The sequence below is a fragment of the Balaenoptera physalus genome, assembly GCF_965194825.1.
Source record: "Balaenoptera physalus genome assembly, chromosome: 9".
Taxonomy (NCBI): domain Eukaryota; kingdom Metazoa; phylum Chordata; class Mammalia; order Artiodactyla; family Balaenopteridae; genus Balaenoptera; species Balaenoptera physalus.
Window position 1 is genome coordinate 94,695,707 of NC_138888.1, and position 22,712 is coordinate 94,718,418.

At 37.6% G+C, this 22,712-nt stretch overlaps 1 protein-coding gene across 3 annotated transcripts in view; it reads left to right on the forward strand.

Moving 5' to 3' along the window:
• The window catches only part of LOC309666647 (uncharacterized protein), a 613,160-nt gene that overhangs the window by 437,872 nt on the left and 152,576 nt on the right, over positions 1-22,712 (forward strand). For all 3 annotated transcript variants that reach the window (XR_014267188.1, XM_082474305.1, XM_082474304.1), the window contains one exon: positions 8,680-8,847. Coding sequence is in view for 2 of the 3 variants with exons in the window: in XM_082474305.1 (XP_082330431.1) it covers positions 8,680-8,847 (168 nt within the window). In the remaining variant the exon portion in view is untranslated. The remainder of the gene's footprint in view (positions 1-8,679; positions 8,848-22,712) is intronic.

Here is a 22,712-nt window from a genome sequence, read left to right on the forward strand (position 1 = left end):
TCTGCCCAGTGTTCTAGTTCATTTTTATTTTCATTCAGCTCCTGAATTTACTCCTGCTTGCTCCTGTCTCCAGGACTTCATTTTTAGTCTTGCTTTCCCTGTGTTTGATGCTACACGATCATTATTTTTGGCTCAGCTTTAAATTTCTGGGAATATTTTTTCAAAGTAACTCTTTGTGGAAAAACTTATTCCTGCTTCAGTCCTTTGGGATCAACGTCTTGGTCATGGTTCCTTTGGCCAGTAAATTAACTGTGTCTTCCCAGTGTGTTGAGGAGAGAGATTTAGCAATCATTTTGTGTAGACGCGTGTTCCCCTGTGTGCTGTATATATTCTGGGTGTCCACCCTCCCAATCTTTTCACACCTTCTCTTATCAGCCAACTTTAAAGGCTGCATTGACACAGACATCATGAGAGTGTTACTGGATCCCAGGCTTTATCTCTGGGCTAGGGAATCAGAGCAAAGGTTGCTTCTTACCTTGATACCTAATGCATTAGTGTAGAGGGTGTTGTTGGCCACTGATAGCTCAGCATTGATTTCCTCTCTGGAAGTTTCCCTCTGGCTGAAGGAAGTTGCGTTACCCAGATTATGCTTCTGCCACAGGGACATCCAGAATCCTATGACTGATTGATTCGGGGATACAAGACCCAGCGTCCTTGCCCAGCATTGGAACAATATTAAAGGTCCATCCCAGCTTCAAGTCACCCCTTAGTCTCTACTGTTACTGCATTACATTCCAGCTTCTCCTTCAACCCAATCCTGTTTCCTTTGCTCCCTCATAGGTATTTTTCCCTCTGATGAACAGTCTCTGATAAAACCTGCACATGAATCTCTTTACTGGAGTTCGTTCCTAAGACAGTGGTGATCTTTTCTTGCAATTAAATGTTAATTTGGGCTCCAAGGCCATGTTTCTCAACACAACCATTTCAACAGGTCATGGCATCTTCTGTAAATTCGTGTTAGTGTCATAACAATGGATTCAGTATCATTGTGAACATGAATGACACATGCTGATAAGCAGACATGCCTGGAAAACAGCTGCGTTTACATGCTTTAAAAAATATTGAAACTAAAACAGAATGTATAAATAGCTGCATAGTGCCATGAATGTTGAAGTTACTCAATACAAATCATTGCATTGGGAATGGGTCTCAATAGACAACCTCTTAAAACATAAGAATCCTCAGTTTTCCATAAAAACTCGTGAAGAAGAAAATTCTTAACAATTTGATAGGTTAAGTGCAAGAAGCAAGGCACAAGTCAGGCCTCTTACCACTAAGTATAGTGAGTAATTTTTTTTTTTTTTTTTTTTTTACAGTATAGAACCTGCTTAAAAACTATGAGGAAGTTGAGTTGGTATATAGATAAATTATCTCTAATTTATTTTTAAACTTTACACCATATTTGGAGAATACGTGTGTGCATTTGGGGCAAGGGTAGGGACTCAGGTATAGAAAAATTTCAAGATAATAGTTTGCTATTTGAGAGCTAGTTGCTCTCAGTTTTATAAATTTAGAAATAGAATATAAATATTGCATAACCCTACCCCATACACAAAGTTAAAGCTCCCTTCTAATTACGCCTATGGATGACTTGTCTCTTTAAGTTTCTCTATCTGTAAAATGGAGATAACAATATTTACCTTCCTCATACAGTGTTGAGATGATGAATTTCCTAATGTGCATAATATGCTTTGAAGATGAAAAGCTTCATATAATTGTTAAGCGTTATTATTGTGCATAAATTTATTAGGTATCACAGGTGCACAATTCTGAAGAATACATTAAAGGTAAAATTCATAATGAATAATCTTTGAGGTTGTAAACCTGAATTAAATATAAAGGGAAAAACAACTTTCTAAACATTAAACACAGATGGTAATGATTTTGTTCAGATTTTCCTTGTATATAGATTGGTTATATTTTACAATTAGACAAAGAGCTAAATAGGCATCAATTAAGTTTTAAAAATCATGTGAAGCTTGGCTTTCAAAGCTTTGTCCATTCTTGTTAAAATTCTCAATTATAAAAGTTTAATAAAAGAATGCTTCTTTTTATTTATTTTGTGACTTTGGGGATTGATTGGTACAGCCTTAGGGTTTCACTCCAACACATCAACTATAAAATTTTGGCCAAAAGGCATATGGTTATAATATTCTTGATCCTTAAATGCTCTCCTCATTGCCCAAAAAAGTATATTTTCGTTCAGTATACTCCTTCTGCTTCAGGAAAAATAAATCCCATTACTGTGGTAAAGGCCTTGTTGAAATTCTCTTGGGTTCATAATCAAAGTAACTCTTGTGTGTTTCCTGACTTGTGCTATAGTAATGTATTTCAAGGACAGATGAGAGATGCATTTTTGCTTAACTTGTGACAGGTGGCATTTTATTCCCAGGCAGCTATCTGCTTGGAATATTGTCTACTTCTTCTTGGCCATGAGCACAAATCCAGAGGGACCTGGACTCAGTCTGAACACCAGTGTCAGGCACATTCCTGACTTATTCCACAGTCTCTGTGCTGGAGCTGGGCTCGCCTCTCATCCGCCCAGAGAGAGTCAAGCGGTCTTGAGGGAAGAAAGATTTATGTTTTTTTAGAATGAAATAATGCCATTTGCAGGAACAGGGGTGGACCTAGAGATTATCATACTAAGTGAAGTAAGTCAGAAAGAGAAAGACAAATACCATATGATATCACTTATATGTGGAATCTAAAATACGACACAAATGAACATATCTACAAAACAGAAACAAACTCACAGACATAGAGAACAGACTTGTGGTTGCCAAGGGAGAGAGGAGTGAGGGAGGGGAGGATTGGGAGTCTGGGATTAGCAGATGCAAACTATTATATCTAGGATGGATGAACAACAAGGTCCTACTGTACAGCACAGGGAACACATTCAATGTCCTGTGATAAACCATAATGGAAAAGAATACAAAAAAGAATATATATATGTATATATATAACTGAATCTAACACAGCATTGTAAATCAACTGTACTTCAATAAAATTTTTAAAAAATATTTATGTCTTTTTTAACTTTCACTTTCAGCTGTTTTAAACGCAGGGATTTGGGGAAGTGGGGTGGCCAGTTTGGAACATGGTGAAGAAATGTCCTGCTGAAAACTGCTGCAGAGACAAGCCCCTCCCCTCCTGCTGCTTCACTGCACTTCTGTAAGGAGTTGTCATCATTTATAACCAACCTCTAGTCAGGAGGATGTTCAGGTCAGTGATGCATATACCTGACTAACAGTGAAAAATAGTATTCTCCCTCTTTAGAGGAGCATTGATTTGTTTTAAGGGTGAGGGCTGCTAGCACAGTAGACAAAGCCATTCACTGAAATAGGGCTTCATTGTCTTGAGAGCTGATGCATCTCTGGAAAGGCTGGGATTAACTCCATGCACATTGGAAGCATCAACTCTATTATAAAGCACCTTAAAGAAGTTCAAATGAAGGTAAGATAAAAGTTAAAGGCTTTTTGAGACAAGTAAAACTTGGGTTTGGCCAGGGTAGAGCGTTAACTATCTATCTATTTTGAAGGCTGCTTCTGAATCAAGATCAGAGGTGGGCATTCATTCCCTTATTCATTCAACCAACTAATTTTTCTTATATTGTGAGACAGTGCTGTGTGTCAGGACTGTGATCCATGAAGGGTACAAAATGAAATCCCTGCTCTCCCCAGAATTATGTGTAGCGGAAAGACTCAAACAGTGAGGGGGTGAAGAAATCGTGTTACTGTCCATGGTGCAGGTCACCCTGTCTCTCACCGAGGATGGACCATCCGGAAGCGGAAGGAGGAAAGGAGGAAGGAAGGAAGGAAGGAAGGAAGGAAGGAAGGAAGGAAGGAAGAGGGAAGGAGGGAGGGAGGGAGGGAGGAAGGAGAGGACGGGAGGGGAGTAAAGGAAAGGACAAAAGGGGATTACTTTTCTCAAAATGCAAAGAAAAATCTCAATAATAGCAACAAAAACAAAAATGATTTCCCTCTAGAAATTCAGGACAGATGCTAGAGAAGCCCAAGTGTCCACATGTACGGCCTTTTGATTTTCCTCCCTTGGTTGTCTGTTTGGGAGACTCTTGAACTGCTGCTCTGTCCTCATTCACAGCTCTGATGAGTCCACTGAAGTTGATGAGGATCTAATTGTAAGAGAAGCTTTGAGACAGACCTAATTGCGCCGTGCGGCTTGTGGGATCTTAGTTCCCTGACCAGGGATCCAACCCAGGCCCTCGGCAGTGAATGCACCGAATCCTAACCTCTGGACCACCAGGGAATTCCCAAGACAGATCTAATTTTAAAACAGATATTATTATAGGACATTTTATTTGCAAACCAATATGCTTTTTTATATAGACATTTCATTTACATTGAGGAAATGGGAGCAAATTTAAATGAATCATATCTATTTTCTTTATCCTAATAGGATAAAATGGTATTCTTGGTTTACAAAAATATCAAAAATGAGTAGAATAAAACATGTGTCATTAAGTACCTACCAATGAGACAACCAATTTTGGAAGAAAAAATATTTATCAGGGATTACATAATTGTTGGGGCTTCTTATGTATTTTTCTTATTTAAAAAAATGGAAGCTTAGAAAGGAGGGGGCTATGAAAGTCTATGACTATTTTGCTTTAAAACCTATAAATACCTAGAGCTTGGATGCTCTAGGTTCATTCATTAAGAGCATCTCCTCATTACATCGCCTACATCTCATCATTCCATTGCCTTCATCTACTTCTCTCCCATCAGGAGGTCTGGGTGCCACAGGCCATCCCTCCCTCCTCTGCCTTCTCCTAATCCATTCATGCTCCTAGGACACTGCTGGCCCCTCAGCCAGGTCCCAGCTCTGATGGCACATAGAATTAGGATGAAGAGCTTTTAAAAAAATGTAATACCTGGATTCAACCCAACATTCAATATATCTAGCAAGCGGCCCAGGAACTGGTGTATTTTTCGTCTCCAGTGGATTCTAAAAGGTAGCCAGTGTTGAAAACCACTGCCCTGGAAAAGAATCTGAAAAAAGATAGATATATGTATACGTATAATTGAATCACTTGAAACTAACACAGCATTGTAAATCAACTATACGTCAACCCAAAATAAAAATTAAAACAACAACAACAAAAGCAGCACTGCCCTAGACCCTCTACTGCTCCTTTGGAACTCACAGTCTGTTATCACAAAATCTCCTGTGTACTTATCTGCTTCTTTGAACGTTTCCCTCTTCCTGCTCTAACAGAAGCCAGGGTGCTTCCTGAGGATACTGCTTCTTCTGCCGCCTTCTCCTCCCTCCTCAGACCTCCAGCACCTCGTCCCCTCACCACAGTCAGCTGATGACCTGGACTAGCTTAATTCTCTGCTTGAAAATCAAGAGCAACCAGAGGGAAACTTCTCATCTTCCCATCACCCATCTTCCCATGTCCCTATATCTGTGCCTGTCACTGTCTTCCCTGCTGGCAAAATGATGGACCTGGCCATGCTGGCATAAAAGGCCAGCCTTTCCATTTCTTCACTAGCCTCTCACCCACTCAAGGACTTTGATGCTGAATTAACTCCCCTGTCTCCTCTGTCACTAAGCTTTCCCTCTCTGTTAGATTTGCATCGGTGGGGTTGATATTCAAATAATCTCAATGTCAGGCATGAGCACTGATGAATCATGATGGAGGTAACTGGAACCGCCTGTGATCCAGGTGAATGTCATCTGTCTCGCCCACCATAAAATCAGCATGTTTCAAGGTCGCTCACCTTCATAAACACCTTCCCTTGATCTCACAGACCCAGACTCCTTCTCTGCTCCTCTTTATGGCATAACTCCTCACCTTGTCTTTACTTACTGTCGCTTCATCCTACTGATTTTGGCACTTTCTCCAATCAGGCATCACCTCACCACTCCAGTACAACACCTCTTCTTAAAGGTCCCAGTGTTCTCCTCACTACCCAGTGGGGGATCAGTTCTCAGGCTTCATCTAACTTGATGCCTCCTCAGCACTCTCTGTTCCTTGAAAAACTTACATAGTGAAATTATAACGAGATAGACATTTTTGCACATATATAAAATTTCAGTTGCTGTGTCATACTCATTGTTTTGAAACAATGATGAACATGACTGGTTCAAAGCTTTAAAGAAAATATTTGAAAATCCCTGCAAAGATGTCAAACCATGAAATAATGCTTTTCTACGAAATTATGTTAGTTAAGTCACAACTATTTGATTTCCATTACTGAAGCAAATAAAATGCATCCAAAAATATGACTTTAGGATGGAGAGTACGTAAAATGACTAGAAAGTTTCTTATCTTTGTGTTTGGAGAGCCATGAAAAGTCTGATTATCCAGAAGGATGAAAATAAAAATTTAAACTTGTCTCAAGTAGGACAAAATGGGAAATGCATCTTCCACAGTTCAACTTAGGACACATTAAACTTTTTTTCTCGAAAGGGAAATAGTTTGACATTTTAACCATTAGGGCCGGAATACATTAAATTATTATGGGTTTGCTGAAAGAATATGTTATAGAAAACCTGTGCCTTGAAAAAGCTGAAAGAATTCAAGAAATCAAAATTATTACCTATAATAAAGTAAACACAGAAGTTATTTTTGTAATGCTGCCTCTAATTAGTTCCTATTATTGCAAATCCAGCCAGGCAAGCTGTGCACAGTCAGCATATTTAAAGTTTCCACCATGGCTGAAATGGAGATAAACTAAACTGTAGGAGACTTATGTAACCCAGATGTGACCGGCCCTAGTAGACAATTTCTCTTTTCTCGACAACCATCTTAAAGGTGGCTTTGCACTTCAGAACAGTTCTAAAACCAGATTCAATTTGATATGCATTCAAAAGAGGCAGTTCTTTTTCTCAAGGTTCCATAAGGACATGAGGAATAGAAGTCTTTTTATATCTCCCACAGCAGAACTAAATAAACTCTTTTAAAGGTTTCTCTTGTTTCCCAGAAAGTGGCTTTCCCTTGCCAGTAACCCCGTTTCTTCTCTATCTCTCCCGCAACCCAAGGTTTTCGAAGCTCTTGGCTGGTTCTGCTTTTTCCCTAAACTTTGAGAACAAATGCCCAGTGGCAATCAAACAATGGCACCTGGCCCCCTAACTATTCTTCAGGCACATCCTTTCAAGGCTTTGTTGCCTCCCCAAGGGGTTCTTCAAGGTTCCAAAATGACAATCTACTTATCCTATAGCATTACACCAGCTTAATAGTTGGTGTTAAATTGCTAATATTTTAAATGCTTAATAAGAAACTGGGCTTCCTTCAACTAAAAGTCTCAATACATTAACATAAACTTTTCAGAGTTGCCACAAAGGGTCTCTGCACCCAAGGTGTGGAATAAGTTTGTGTGGGACCTTGTTCATGAGAACAATCTGGACTTAATTAACTACCACCCACTAATCACAATATACAGATTTTACCTTTGAGTTTTTATCAAATTTCTCTCTTTTAGACAGTGTGGAATGCTTTTAAAGTGTGTTTTCTTCTCACTTTTCTAAGAATGCCTTCTTTTTAAAAATTTTATCCTGGGGGCTTCCCTGGTGGCGCAGTGGTTGAGAGTCTGCCTGCCAATGCAGGGGACACGGGTTCGAGCCCTGGTCTGGGAGGATCCCACATGCCGCGGAGCAACTGGGCCCGTGGGCCACAATTGCTGAGCCTGCGCGTCTGGAGCCTGTGCTCCGCAATGGGGGAGGCCGCGATGGTGAGAGGCCCACGCGCCGCTATTAAGAGTGGCCTCCGCTTGCCGCAACTGGAGAAAGCCCTCACGCAAAGACGAAGACCCAACACAGCCATAAATAAATAAATTAAAAAAAAAAAAGATGTTCAGCCTCATTAATAATCAGAGAAATGCAAATTAAAAAACAACAATGAGATATCACTCACTCCTGTTAGACTGATAAAAAAAAAAAAAAAGAAATCCGAAGAGGATTTAAAAAAAAAAAAAAAATTTTATCCTGAGTTTTTCTATGAAGAGGTAAAATAAACGTCACTGAAGTGGGTAGGTAATTATTTAAACAAAAAAAAAAATAAAAGAAAGAAAAAGTAATAAGACCTTTGTTTAAAATGACAGGGATTATTTTGTTAGGTGTCTTGTATCCATTGGTCATCTCCTAATCTTAATTTTCTTATTTGATTACCTTCTACTGATCTTTATATTTTCTCCTTGGTTTCAACTAAACAAGAAGAGAGTTCTAGAACTGAGGAATTACTTACACAGTGTTGACAGAAATTTGCTGGTGAAAAAGGGAAGAAGAATATTAGAAGGCTGATCTTGGAAATTTTGTTTCTTATATTCTAGTTGACAGTTCTCATTTTCTGGGATATGTGTCCATGCTAGTCATCTTTTTTCTCTTTTTTTGTTTCCTCTTTCATTTCCCTATCCCTTTCCCCTTCATTATTCACCTATGAACTTTTAAATAGAACTCCTGTTTGAAGTCTAACAGTGCTGTTTAGTTTCCTAAGGTGTCTATGAATCTAGACTCTGCTTTCTAGAGCACTTACCAAATAGTATGAAAACCTTGAGGTTTTCCTTTATAACTTCTAAGAATTTATTCTAGAAAAATTAGTATGTACGGATTTACAGGGATACTGTAGGACATAGTTTTTAAGAGATCCGTCTCTCGTATGTAACCTCCTGGACTTGCATCTCAAAGCTTACTAACTCTGTGACTTTGTGACTATTACAGTTGGCCTTTGAACAACACAAGGAGTCTGAACTGCTCAGCTCCGCTGATACACAGCTCTTTTTTCAAAAGTAAATGCTACAGTACTACACGATCTACGTTGGTTGAATCGGATGTGGAACCGTGGATAAGGAGGAACCATGGCTACCGAAGGACAACCAAGAGCAGAAGGTCAGTGCCCCTAACCCCCAAGTTGTTCAAGGGTCAAATTAATTGAAATTCCTGGCCCTCGGTTTTTTCATTTACAAACTGGAAATATGACTAATATCAAAGGACTGTGGTGAGGCGTAGGTAAGATAGTACTTATAAAGCCCATAGCATAGAGCCTGGTACATAGGAAGATCTCACGATCTGTTGTTAAGTAGGATTACTAATGCTATTCTGTGATAGATAGATGTAATGCATGTGTATGGGTATGTGTGTATATGTGTGAGGGGGTCCCCTGGGCACTATCGATTTTCATATAAAAATGAACAAAAAAAAAAAAAAATGAACAAATATCTAACAATAAAATATTAATCAGGGCTTCCCTGGTGGCGCAGTGGTTGAGAATCTGCCTGCTAATGCAGGGGACACGGGTTCGAGCCCTGGTCTGGGAAGATCCCACATGCCGCGGAGCAACTAGGCCCGTGAGCCACAATTACTGAGCCTGCGCATCTGGAACCTGTGCTCCGCAACAAGAGAGGCCGCGATAGTGAAGAGGCCCGCGCACCGCGATGAAGAGTGGCCCCCGCTCGCCGCAACTAGAGAAAGCCCTCGCACAGAAACGAAGACCCAACATAGCAATCAATCAATCAATCAATCAATAAATCTTTAAAAAAAAAAAAAAAAAAAAAAAAAAAAAATATTAATCAGATAAATTGTGGTACATCTATTCTTGGGTGTGGCCATTAAAAACAATGATCTTGATTAATATTTATTAATATGAGAAAATAGTCTCAAATATGAAGTGAGAAAAGCAGAATAAAAAGATGTACATTGATCCTATAAAGGAAGGAACTGGGAAAAATAGCAAGATGATAACAGTTTTGAACATTTTTATTTACTTCTTTATACTTCTATGTATTTTAAAATATCTATAATGAATATAATATAATGTGAATACAATTTTAGAAATAATAGACTTGTGTTTTAGATTTAGAATAAAACTTGGGAACTGAGAAAACTTACGGTTCTTCACTGTCATTTAACACAAGAACAACCCAAAATGAAGAGTGTCTGAGGCCTGTCCAGGGTCACAGGGGTTGAGTAGCTGTGTAGTTTGGAATAGGGGTTATGATGATTGTGCTTTCTAATCCCTGGCTACTGGAGGTTTTACAAATAAACACCCAACTAAATATTTTTAAAATTATAATATAGATGTTGTTTTCAAATCAATTTCACATAGTAGCTAATGAACCGAAGGTATGGCATAGTCAACAAATGTTTGTTGATGATGAAGTTATAGCATGAAGCTGACAGGCTACACAGAATTGCAGCAGCAATGCTGGGTGTGCCCTCTCCTCTGCCCTTGGCAGACATGTAGTGTGATCCAAGTCTGAAGGTAAGATGTGTCCATGACACATTCAGCATGTGGGGATTTCTAGAGCCACTTATAGAGGAGCATTGTATGGTAAGAGGAGGTAGACATATAAGCCTGGCCTCAAACAAAGACTTCGTAATCCAAATGCAGAGGTAATTTTAAATAAGGAGGTTTGTGTCTGTCACTTAAGTTGGTTCTTTATCCAGCACTACTCTTACCTAGAGAACACTCACATGCGTGCATGCACACATATGCAAATCAACACACTCTCTCTCTTTACCAAAGAATTCTCACCTGAGTCCTGGGTAAAACTTTGTTGTAAATAAGAGTGGAAAGAGCTCTATTTTTACTAAAAGGACATTCAGGGTGCAAAATGTAAATTAAAAGGAGTTGAAAGGTATTCTTCCCATTTGTGTGAGGAATGAAAAATTAATTTGCTTCAGAGTCTAGAGGACTCCTAAGAACAAAGGATCAATGTGGCACCTGAAGGCCTCAGGGTAGAGAGTTCTCTAGGGTGGCGGCAAAGTGCCAGGCGGAAAGGGAACATCAGCAAGTACAGCATCACCTGGAAAAATGCATGAGCAGCAGTGGAACCGATAGAATCAGTGTTCTTCTCTGGGACCTGGAAATGCAACAAGGCACTCATGTTCCTTGGTCCTGTGCTAGGTGCTGGGATACAGCACAAGGGAAACAAGGTCCCAGCCCTTAGCTCTCCAAGAGTTAGGATCAAGTGAAGAAGATGGGCATCAAACAAATAATTACACAAATGATTACTTCATTCTAATTTCAATAAGTGCTCAAGAGAAGTACAAGGGCTAGACATACAATGGAGAAAACTAATCCAGTTTGGAGGATCAACTGTAGAGGCCTTAATGGGAGATATGTCTCCAAGGAGACCAGAGCAAGAAGACAAAACAAAACCACCAAACACCATATTGGCAGATGAGTGAATCTGATTGTGAGTATGTATGACATTCCCACTATGAATTGAGGGTTTGGTCTTGCAGTAACAGGAGAGGGAAGAGGCAGTGAAATATGATTTTCACTGTATCAGTGATCATAAATTTACCCTCAAGTTCAGATATCCTGATACTCTTCATGTTTAAACTATGTTATAAGCTGTTCCTGTTTATAACTACATACGTCCTTAGTTGTAAAACGTAAGAAGGATATTTGGGACCCAGTAATGGGAGACACTTAACTAGATACAAAATCCTGATCCTAATACATGAAAAGTAAAGACTGGGCCATGTGTCTTTAAACAACGTTAGTAAGTCATATTACAATGGATATGTTCTATCTTTTCATATATTCTTGGGTAGATACTCAGTTTTCTGAAATTATGGTTAATAAATGCAAACCAACTATAATTCACATACTATGGTCATTCTCATTTATATCTGTTCTGTCCTCCCAAATGTGAAATGTTAGAAATAAAACCGACCTTTGAAACCCAGTAGAACCTTACATTTTGTCGGGAACAGAAGCCCAGGTAGTTAAGTGATTCGACAGAATCTAGAGAGCAGTTAAGACTCTGCACAAGCCTTGCCTGCCAGGCCTTCACTCTGCATGGCTCCATTCCATAATGCAATTAGCTTTCTTGCTTATTCTCTATTTTGTTCATTAACATGTTCTGGGGAGCTATTTTTTAACTTTCTGGTCTCACCACCCCCTTTATCCTCATTCTTTTCTCATTTTTTTCCACCATTATTTTGCCTCTCTTTTTTCACCTATAATCTTTCTGATTTTATCATTTCACATTTACTTATCATTATATGAATGAGAGAGAATGCAATTACAGAAGAACAGTTAAGAATGAATTATTTATTAAATGTAAACAGTGAGAAACAGCATAATAAGAGAACTTGAGGAAACAGAAATATAGAAAACTAAAAAGCCCTGATCGTCAACTACCTGAAGATCTTAAGTAGGAAAGCATATCCCTATTCTTGTCTTATAATCAAAATCATTACATCTTTTGTTCTACTGAAAATGTTAATTAACAGGAAATGAAATTGTATTCAAAGTGTAAAACTTTGAATATGTTTATTAATCATGTAAATTAATGTATGTGTAAAAATCCAAAAATTAAATTATTTTATAAATGCTTTCAAAAAAGTTGTATTTCTTATAATGCTAGAATTTATTAATTTCTATTAAATGGAAAAAATTCAATATTAATTAATAAACATTGAATTTTAAACTTGATAAGAAAAAAAAATTTTTAATTTATTTAAAGTTATTACCTATAAAAAGTTATTACCCTGAGAGAACACCACCAAACATTCATTAGATTTCAAAACTATAAATATATTGCAAGCTCTTTAAGAAGAGCACATCTTAAAATGTTAATCCTAATAACCACACATTTCCAATGCACCCTGAACCAAATTCTGAACATTTAGAATGTCTAGCAAGAGTTAATACAATATAGTTCTAATGTGTCTTACAAATCACTGATCAAAATGATAGAAAATGTAACAAATTATGGTGAATTTTTACCTATATACTAATCGGAAATATGATAAAAACTGGGGGGTACTCCTGTGCATTTCATATACTATATTAATTACAACATACATTTCAAAATTTAGGACACAACTATTCATTTAATTTGTAAAGTTGAATGATATATTTGATACATTATAAGAGGACGGACAAATTTTTTTCTGTAAAGAATCAGATAGTGAGTGGGATTAAATTAAGTGAGTGTTTTAAATTAAGAGGGCTAGATGGGCTCTATTACAAGTATTCAGCTCTGCTGCTGGAGCTCTAGAGAAGCCATAGACAATACTTAAAGTTCCAATAGAACTTTATTTACAAAACAGGCAGCTGCTGATTTGGCCTGGGAGGGGCACATAGTATACCTATCCCAGCAGTGTACCTTAAGGGCTGAAAGAATGGATTCTGGAGTTTGTCCTCTCTGTTTATATCTTGCTTTCACCATGTAATAACTTTGTGACCTCAGCTAACTTACTTTAGTTTTCTCGTTTGTAAAATGGAAGGAATAACTGTTTCCTATCTCATAAGGTTGTTGTGAGGATAAAAATGTAATAATTTATGCAAAACACTTACTGTAATAGGGTATGTCTTCTTTGTAGGAGGAATAAATTGGTGTTTATAGATATATAGCATGTATAGGCAAAATATTTGGTATTCAACATTAGTTTTCAAAGTTTGATAGCATCATTTTGCACCTTGACATTTTAGAAGCATTCGTTTAGTTGTTGAAGCGAAATATCCATACTGATAAAATGGAAAAGAACATTATGTTCTAATGAGTCTGATCTTATGCGTAAGGCATAAACTATAAAAATATACAAAAAAATTATGTAAAATTAGATGTATACTTTATATACATGTATCACATACCATATATAGAAAGCATATGATTATGTATTCATGCATATTCAATCAACAAATAATTGTTCAATGACTAATATGCATACTCATTATGCTAAGCAATGGTTAACCTCTGCTTTCTTCCTTTTTTTTTTAATGTGGTGAGAGATGCAAACAGCAAACAATTAAAATTCAGTGTAATAAACTATTCTAATATGATACACATATATTTTTTAATAAGATTTTATGGGAAATTCTATAAAATTCTTCTTGGCAAATTATGGAGGATTTCTTAAAAGATTTTCATGAATATAGGTCTCACCACTAAAAATGCAAGCCTTTTAAGGACAGAGCCTGTGTTTACATATATAGTATTTCCTAGGATGCTTCTCATGTTTTTATCACACCCTATTTGTCAAATAAACATTTTTGAATAAATTAATCTTGTTACTAAGTGGGTAAGGTAGTAACAATGAATTCATCAAGCTTCTCTTAAGTTCATACAATCAATAGTTCAGGCAGTTATGAGGGTAAGTGAGCACCTTATAAATTAAAAATGCAAATCCTATCTGTGGCCTATTTAAAAAGTTGTGATGAATAACTACATAATGTTGGGAAAATAATGAGCTAATAAATAATTGATAGTCTACACAATATTCAATCAACTAGAGAGTAGAGATTATAGCAGAATGATACTAGCTTGAGTGCCAAGAGTTCTGAGTTTGAAGACCAACCGTCAAAAAATGACTTGGCTAAGCTTTGGCAAATCTTTTGTCCCTACACCTTGGTTTTGCCATCTATAAAATAAATGAGCTTTATTGATTCTCAAAGTAGTGGGACCTATCAGACATTAGAATCCCCAACTTCCTCCCTGAGATTCTGATATGTCTGTCTGTGGGTTGAGTGTGGAGAGAAGGTACAAAGTATGATGTGGGGTGCACGTGTTCAGAGTGACCCTCTTGATGAGCCACTGTTCCTGATGGCAAGTATGCCTTAGGAACAAGGGACAGGAAAGATGAGAAACAGAGAACTAGATCATCCCCCAGATCCTTTTCAACTGTGAAGTGGAGGAAATTCCAGTGTCTTTCCCCTGCCCATATCTCCTCTGGACCTTTTTCTCCCCATCTTGCTCCTTCAGCCCTGTTGTGTGTCCACAGCTATTCCAGTAGTTTCAATCTTGCCTTTAGCTGTCTTAAGCAGATTATATGACCTAAACATTTGTGATCCTTTAACTCCTTATCAAACTTCCCCTCCCCTTTATCCTATTCTCCGATGCTTCTGCTTAGGGCTCACACTTATCTGAGAAGCCATTTCCACCTGAAATGTAACATTAAAGTTTGGCATAAAGTGTTAACCAAGCCAGATGATCCCTTTGTACTTTCACAGTAGCCTTCACGTTATGAAAGTGAGTACAAACTATTATGTTTAAAATAAGCTACAAGTACAATATGGGGAATATCACCAATAGTTTATAATAACTATAAATGGAGTATAACCTTTAAGAATTGTGAATCCTTATATTGTACACCTGTAACTTATATAATATTGTACATCAACTATACTTCAATAAAATAAATGAGTAATAAATAAAAAAACAAAAAAATTGAACTTAAAATTATTTAAATAAATGTAAAATTTAATTTAAAATTTTGTTAAATATTTTAATAAAATAAAATTATTTCCAATTGAAGTGCTCAACGTACATCTAGTTATAAGACAAGAATTATTGTCAAGACACTTATACAAATCTAAGACAATTGTAATTCTTTAAAAGAGCACAACGTTCCCCAGGTGCCATATGCAGTGTTGCAAATACCATGCTCATTTGTGAGGACCTGCAGAGCTACACTTTGGAACAGAAAGAGAAACAAGAAAATGACTCTTTCCACAACTGGGACATGAAACATTGTAATGCAAGAAACTGCTGAATTCGTGCTAAGTATTTTTCCCCTCTTACCTAAACATTCTGCGGCTTAGATCCTCCTAGCACTCTGAAATAGCACTACTCAAAAACACTCATGACATTTTAGAGGAGTTGCCTTTTATTTTGAGGACAGAGGGCAAGAGTGTGGAGAAATGTTTGCTTAGAGTCTGAACAGTGTTAATCAGAGGAACGAACATTTAGGATCTCAGGTACAGTCTGCTACATTAAGTGCAGAAGACTGCAAGGCACAAGCTTATGTGTGTTCTTTAACTGTGTGTGTGTATTTGTGTATGTGTGTCTATCTGTGGGGTTCCCTAGAGCACAGGATTCAGGGGTTATTTTTTCTTAGTCATAGTGTCGTACTGCTGACTTAGTCTATTTTCTCTAAATTAATATTGACCACAAATATTGGTTGGGTTTACCTAGTAGAAATATGTTCATTCTTTTAACATTTAAAACTGTCAACAAAAGATAAATATTAAAAATAATTCACTATAGAAAGATCTACATATATAAGCAAATAATTGTGTAAATATGCATGAACAAATTTTATTAATTAGGATTAGGTTCAGCTAAAAGTGAGAGAAAAGCTCACATAACAGTGGCTTAAGTAAGATAAAGTTAACTTTTCACTCACACAAGCAAAACCCAAGGTTGATTTTGCAGCTGTATTCCGGGAAGTCTCCAGAAACCCAGGCTCCTCCCAGCTTACCTCCCTGCCATCATAATGTATGGCCCTTGACACCACAGTCCAAGATGGTGGTATCTGTACCCCAGGGAGCAGATGAAGGGAACTCTGAAAAGGGGACAAAGACAGGGGTATCTTAAGGAAGTTTTCCAGCAGCTGTCACGTGATACTTCTGCTTAAATCCCATTGGCCAGAATTAGTCACATGGCCACACTTAACTGCAAGGAAAGGTTTATCCTGGGCAGCAAGAATCTCTCCTAGCATAGAAGAAAGGAAAAACAACTACTGAGGGGTGATGATCACTTTTGCTACACTTATTTTACATATATAGATTATTGATAACCTATAATACATAATACTACAGAATAGTTTGTATCCATAATTCTTCTTCTCTAGGATATTTATCAAACCCTTTGCCAAAAATATCTGAAATCCCAGCCCCACATATTTTCTATTCCACCTTTACTGTGCTCACTCCACTTTGAGCAGTTATCTAATTCCATGTCCAGTCCAGTTTATTCTGGAGCAGCCAGTTTCATCATTCAGCATGGATTAACATACTAATTGTAAAGAACTTAGTTTTTATATTGGCAATTGTGTTAAGTTCACTCTTTAAATATCCCAGCTGCATTTCTGCAGTTTTGTTCCATTTTAGGAAAGTATTAAAACTTTGGAAGTGTGACACTGTGATGCCTACTGCAAACAATATACCTGCAAATACTTTCTGACATTGTGGTGGCAGAGGTTTTAGAGAGCAGCCTGACTATAGGGCATAAAGCATAAGGTCTGGTTTGCTTACTGCCTGGGAGATTTTGCCATAACTAGATGCCCTTCACTCTGAGTTTAGTTCTCATAATTCATTAATAAATACCTCCAACCCCAACAAGCACAGCTCTAACAATTAGGGTTAAAACTGTTGTTGTTTGATTCTTTTTTGTTTTTTACTATTTTTATTAACACATTACATGTGTTTAATTATTTTGGTTATTGCTGGTGAACTTTATGGCTTTTTTTCCCATATTCTAAATCAGATATAAGGAAAGTATGTGACTAACACAGTTCTTGGAACATAGGAGCTCAAAAATGTGTATTTAATTTATTTATTAATGATTTATATTGCATGTGCATTAACAACAAAATAATTATAATCCATTTGAAGGAAGAAAAGTTTGTATGTCAAAAATCTTTGTCAGTTATCAAATCAGGAAGTTTTTATCAAATCAGGAAGAATCAAGGAGAGATTGGTTCAAGATGGTGGAGTAGAAGGACATTTGCTCACTCCCTCTTGCAAGAGCACCAGAATCACAACTAACTGCTGAACTCATCAACAGGAAGACACTGGAACTCACCAAAAAAGATACCCCACATCCAAAGACAAAGGAGAAGCCACAATGAGACAGTAGGAGGGATACAATCACAATAAAATCAAATCCCATAACTGCTGGGTGGGTGACTCACAAACTGGAGAACACTTATACCACAGAAGTCCACCCACTGGAGTGAAGGTCCTGAGCCCCATGTCAGGCTTCCCAACCTGGGGGTCTGGCAATGGGAGGAGGAATTACTAGAGAATCAGACTTTGAAGCATAGCGGGATTTGATTGCAGGACTTAGACAGGATTGGGGGAAACAGAGACTCCACACTTGGAGGGCACAAACAAAGTACTGCGTGCACTGGAACCCCGAGGAAGGAGCAGTGACCCCATAGGAGACTGAATCAGACCTACCTGCTAGTGTTGGAGGGTCTTCTGCAGAGGCAGGGGGTAATGTGTCTCACTGTGAGGACAAGGACACTGGCAGCAGAAATTCTGGAAATACTCCTTGGTGTGAGCCCTCCCAGAGTCCACCATTAGCCCAACCAAAGAGCCCGGGTAGGCTCCAGTGTTGGGTCACCTCAGGCCAAACAAGGAACAGGGAGGGAATCCAGCCCCACCCCTCAGCAGACAAGTGGATTAAAGTTTTGCTGAGCTCTGCCCACCAGAGCAACAGCCAGCTCTACCCACCACCAGTCACTCCCATCAGGAAGCTTGAACAAGCCTCTTAGATAGCCTCATCCACCAGAGGGCAGACAGCAGAAGTAATAAGAACTACAATCCTGCAGCCTGTGGAACAAAAACCACATTCACAGAAAGATAGACAAGATGAAAAAGCAGAGGGCTATGTACCAGGTGAAGGAAAAGATAAAACCCCAGAAAAACAACTAAATGAAATGGAGATAGGCAACCTTCCAGAAAAAGAATTCATAATAATGGTAGTGAAGATAATCCAGGACCTCGGAAAACGAATGGAGGCAAAGATCAAGAAGATGCAAGACATATTTAACAAAGATCTAGAAGAATTAAAGAACAAACAAACAGAGATGAACAACACAATAACTGAAATGAAAAATACACTAGAAGGAATCAATAGCAGAATAACTGAGGCAGAAGAACGGATAAGTGACCTGGAAGACAGAATGGTGGAATTCACTGCTGCAGAACAGAATAAAGAAGAAAGAATGAAAAGAAATGAAGGCAGCCTAAGAGACCTCTGGAACAACATTAAACACAACAAAATTCACATTATAGGGGTCCCAAGAGGAGAAGTGAGAGAGAAAAGCCGAGATAATATTTGAAGAAATTATAGTCAGAAAATTCCCTAACATGGGAAAGTAAATAGCCACCTAAGTCCAGGAAGTGCAGAGAGTCCCATACAGGATAAACCCAAGGAGAAACACGCCGAGACACATAGTAATCAAATTGGCAAAAATTAAAGACAAAGAGAAATTATTGAAAGCAGCAAGGGAAAAACAACAAATAACATACAAGGGAACTCCCATAAGGTTAACAGCTGATTTCTCAGCAGAAACTCTACAAGCCAGAAGGGAGTGGCATGATATACTTAAAGTGATGAAAGGGAAGAACGTACAACCAAGATTACTGTACCCGGCAAGGATCTCATTCAGATTCAATGGAGAAATCAAAAGCTTTACAAACAAGCAAAAGCTAACAGAATTCAGCACCACCAAACCAGCTCTACAACAAATGCTAAAGGAAATTCTATAAGTGGGAAACACAAGAGAAGAAAAGGACCTACAAAAACAAACCGAAAACAATTAAGAAAATGGTAATAGGAACATACATATCGATAATTATCTTAAATGTGAATGGATTAAATGCTCCAACTGAAAGACACAGGCTTGCTGAATGGATACAAAAACAAGACCCATATATATGCTGTCTACAAGAGACCCGCTTCAGACCTAGGGACACATTCAGACTGAAAGTGAGGGGATGGAAAAAGATATTCCATGAAAATGGAAATCAAAAGAAAGCTGGATTTGTCATATATGGCCTTTATCATGTTGAGGTAAGTTCCCTCTATGCCTACTTTCTGGAGGGTTTTTATCATAAATGGGTGTTGAATTTTGCCGAAAGCTTTCTGTGCATCTACTGAGATGATCATATGGTTTTTCTCCTTCAATTTAGCTCTTCTCTAAATGTTTGATAGAATTTGCCTGTGAAGCCATCTGGTCCGGGCTTTTGTTTGCTGGAAGATTTTTAATCACAGTTTCAGTTTCAGTGCTTGTGATTGGTCTGTTTATATTTTCTGTTTCTTCTGGTTCAGTCTCGGAAGGTTGTGCATTTCTAAAAATTTGCCCATTTCTTCCAGGTTGTCCATTTTATTGGCATATACTCGCTTGTAGTAATCTCTCATGATCCTTTGTATTTCTGCAGTGTCAGTTGTTACTTCTCCTTTTTCATTTCTAATTCTACTGATTTGAGTCTTCCTTTTTTTCATAATGGGTCTGGCTAATGGTTTATCAATTTTGTTTATCTTCTCAAATAACCAACATTTAGTTTAATTGAACTTTGCTATTGTTTTCTTAATTTCTTTTTCATTTATTTCGGATCTGATCTTTATGATTTCTTTCCTTCTGCTAACTTTGGGGGTTTTTTGTTCTTCTTTCTCTAATTGCTTTAGGTGATAAAAGCCATATATGACAAACCAACAGCCAACATCATCCTCAATGGTGAAAAACTGAAACCATTTCCACTAAGATCAGGAACAAGACAACGTTGCCCACTCTCACCACTATTATTCAACATAGTTTTGGAAGTCTTAGCCACAGCAATCAGAGAAGAAAAAGAAATAAAAGGAATCCAAATCAGAAAAGAAGTAAAGCTGTCACTGTTTGCAGATGACATGATACTATACATAGAGAATCCTAAAGATGCTACCAGAAAAATACTAGAGCTAATCAATGAATTTGGTAAAGTAGCAGGATACAAAATTAATGCACAGAAATCCCTTGCATTCCTATACACTAATGATGAAAAATCTGAAAGTGAAATTAAGAAAACACTCCCATTTACCATTGCAACAAAAAGAATAAAATACCTAGGAATAAACCTACCTGAGACAAAAGACCTGTATGCAGAAAATTATAAGACACTGATGAAAGAAATTAAAGATGATACAAATAGATGGAGAGATATACCATGTTCTTAGATTGGAAGAGTCAACATTGTGAAAATGAGTATACTACCCAAAGCAATCTACAGATTCAATGCAATCCCTATCAAATTACCAATGGCATTTTTCACAGAACTAGAACAAAAAAGTTCACAATTTGTATGGAAACACAAAAGACCCCGAATAACCAAAGCAATCTTGAGAAAGAAAAACGGAGGTGGAGGAATCAGGCTCCTGGACTTCAGACTCTACTACAAAGCTACAGTAATCCAGACAGTATGGTACTGGCACAAAAACAGAAATATAGATCTATAGAACAGGATAGAAAGCCCAGAGATAAACCCACGTACATATGCTCACCTTGTCTTTGATAAAGGAGGCAAGAATATACAATGGAGAAAAGACATCCTCTTCAATAAGTGGTACTGGGAAAACTGGACAGCTACATGTAAAAGAATGAAATTAGAACACTCCCTAACACCATACACAAAAATAAACTCAAAATGGATTAAAGACCTAAATGTAAGGGCAGACACTATGAAACTCTTAGAGGAAAACATAGGCAGAACACTCTATGACATAAATCACAGCAAGATCCTTTTTGACCCACCTCCTAGAGAAATGGAAATAAAAACAAAAATAAACAAATGGGACCTAATGAAACTTAAAAGCTTTTGCACAGCAAAGGAAGCCATAAACAAGGTGAAAAGACAACCTTCAGAATGGGAGAAAATATTTGCAAATGAAGCAACTGACAAATGATTAATCTCCAAAATTTACAAGCAGCTCATGCAGCTCAACATTAAAAAAACAAACAACCCAATCCAAAAATGGGCAGAAGACCTATATAGACATTTCTCCAAAGAAGATATACAGATTGCCAACAAACACATGAAAGAATGCTCAACATCATTTATCATTAGAGAAATGCAAATCAAAACTACAATGAGATATCATCTCACACTGGTCAGAATGGCCATCATCAAAACATCTACAAACAATAAATGCTGGAGTGGGTGTTGAGAAAAGGGAACCCTCTTGCACTGTTGGTGGGAATGTAAACTGATACAGCCGCTATGGAGTACAGTATGGAGGTTCCTTAAAAAACTAAAAATAGAACTAACATATGACCAAGCAATCCCACTACTGGGCATATACTCTGAGAAAACCATAATTCAAAAAGAGTCATGTACCACAATGTTCATTGCAGCTCTATTTACCATAGCCAGGATATGGAAGCCACCTAAGTGTCCATCAACAGATGAATAGATAAAGGAGATAGGACACTTATATACAATGGAATATTACTCAGCCATAAAAAGAAACGAAATTGAGTCATTTGTAGTGAGGTGGATGGACCTAAAGGCTGTCATACAGCGTAAAGTAAGTCAGAAAGAGAAAAACAAATATTGTATGCTAACATATATATATGGAATCTAAAAAAAAAAAAATGTTCATGACGAACCTAGGGGCAAGATGGGAATAAAGACACAGACCTACTAGAGAATGGGCTTGAGGACATGGGGAGAGGAAAGGGTAAGCTGGGACAAAGTGAGAGAGTGGCATGGACATATATACACTACCAAATGTAAAACTGATAGCTAGTGGGAAGCAGCCGCATAGCACAGGGAGATCAGGTCAGTGCTTTGTGACCACCTAGAGGGGTGGGATAGGGAGGGTGGGAGGGAGGGAGATGCAAGAGGGAAGAGATATGTGGATATATGTATATGTATAACTGATTCACTTTGTTATAAAGCAGAAACTAACACACCATTGTAAAGCAATTATACTCCAATAAAGATGTAAAAAAAAAAAAAACTATAGACAAGCATTCAGGAGCAGTGTGTGTAAAACACACACGTGTCAAAGGCACAAACTCCACATGACGGTTTTGTATCATAGATCAGTAAGCCAGTGAAACATGCTGCCATGTGTGCTGAACACCTGCTCAATGATTCTATTTTTCTTTAGAGGAGATTTTTAATACTTAAAATGACAAGACTAGTGGAAGAAACCCAAGTTTTCACCCTAGCATTATGTATCAATTATACCCAGATGTGTCCATTCCTTCTCCTTTTTCCTTACTCTTTTTAACAATTCCGATTG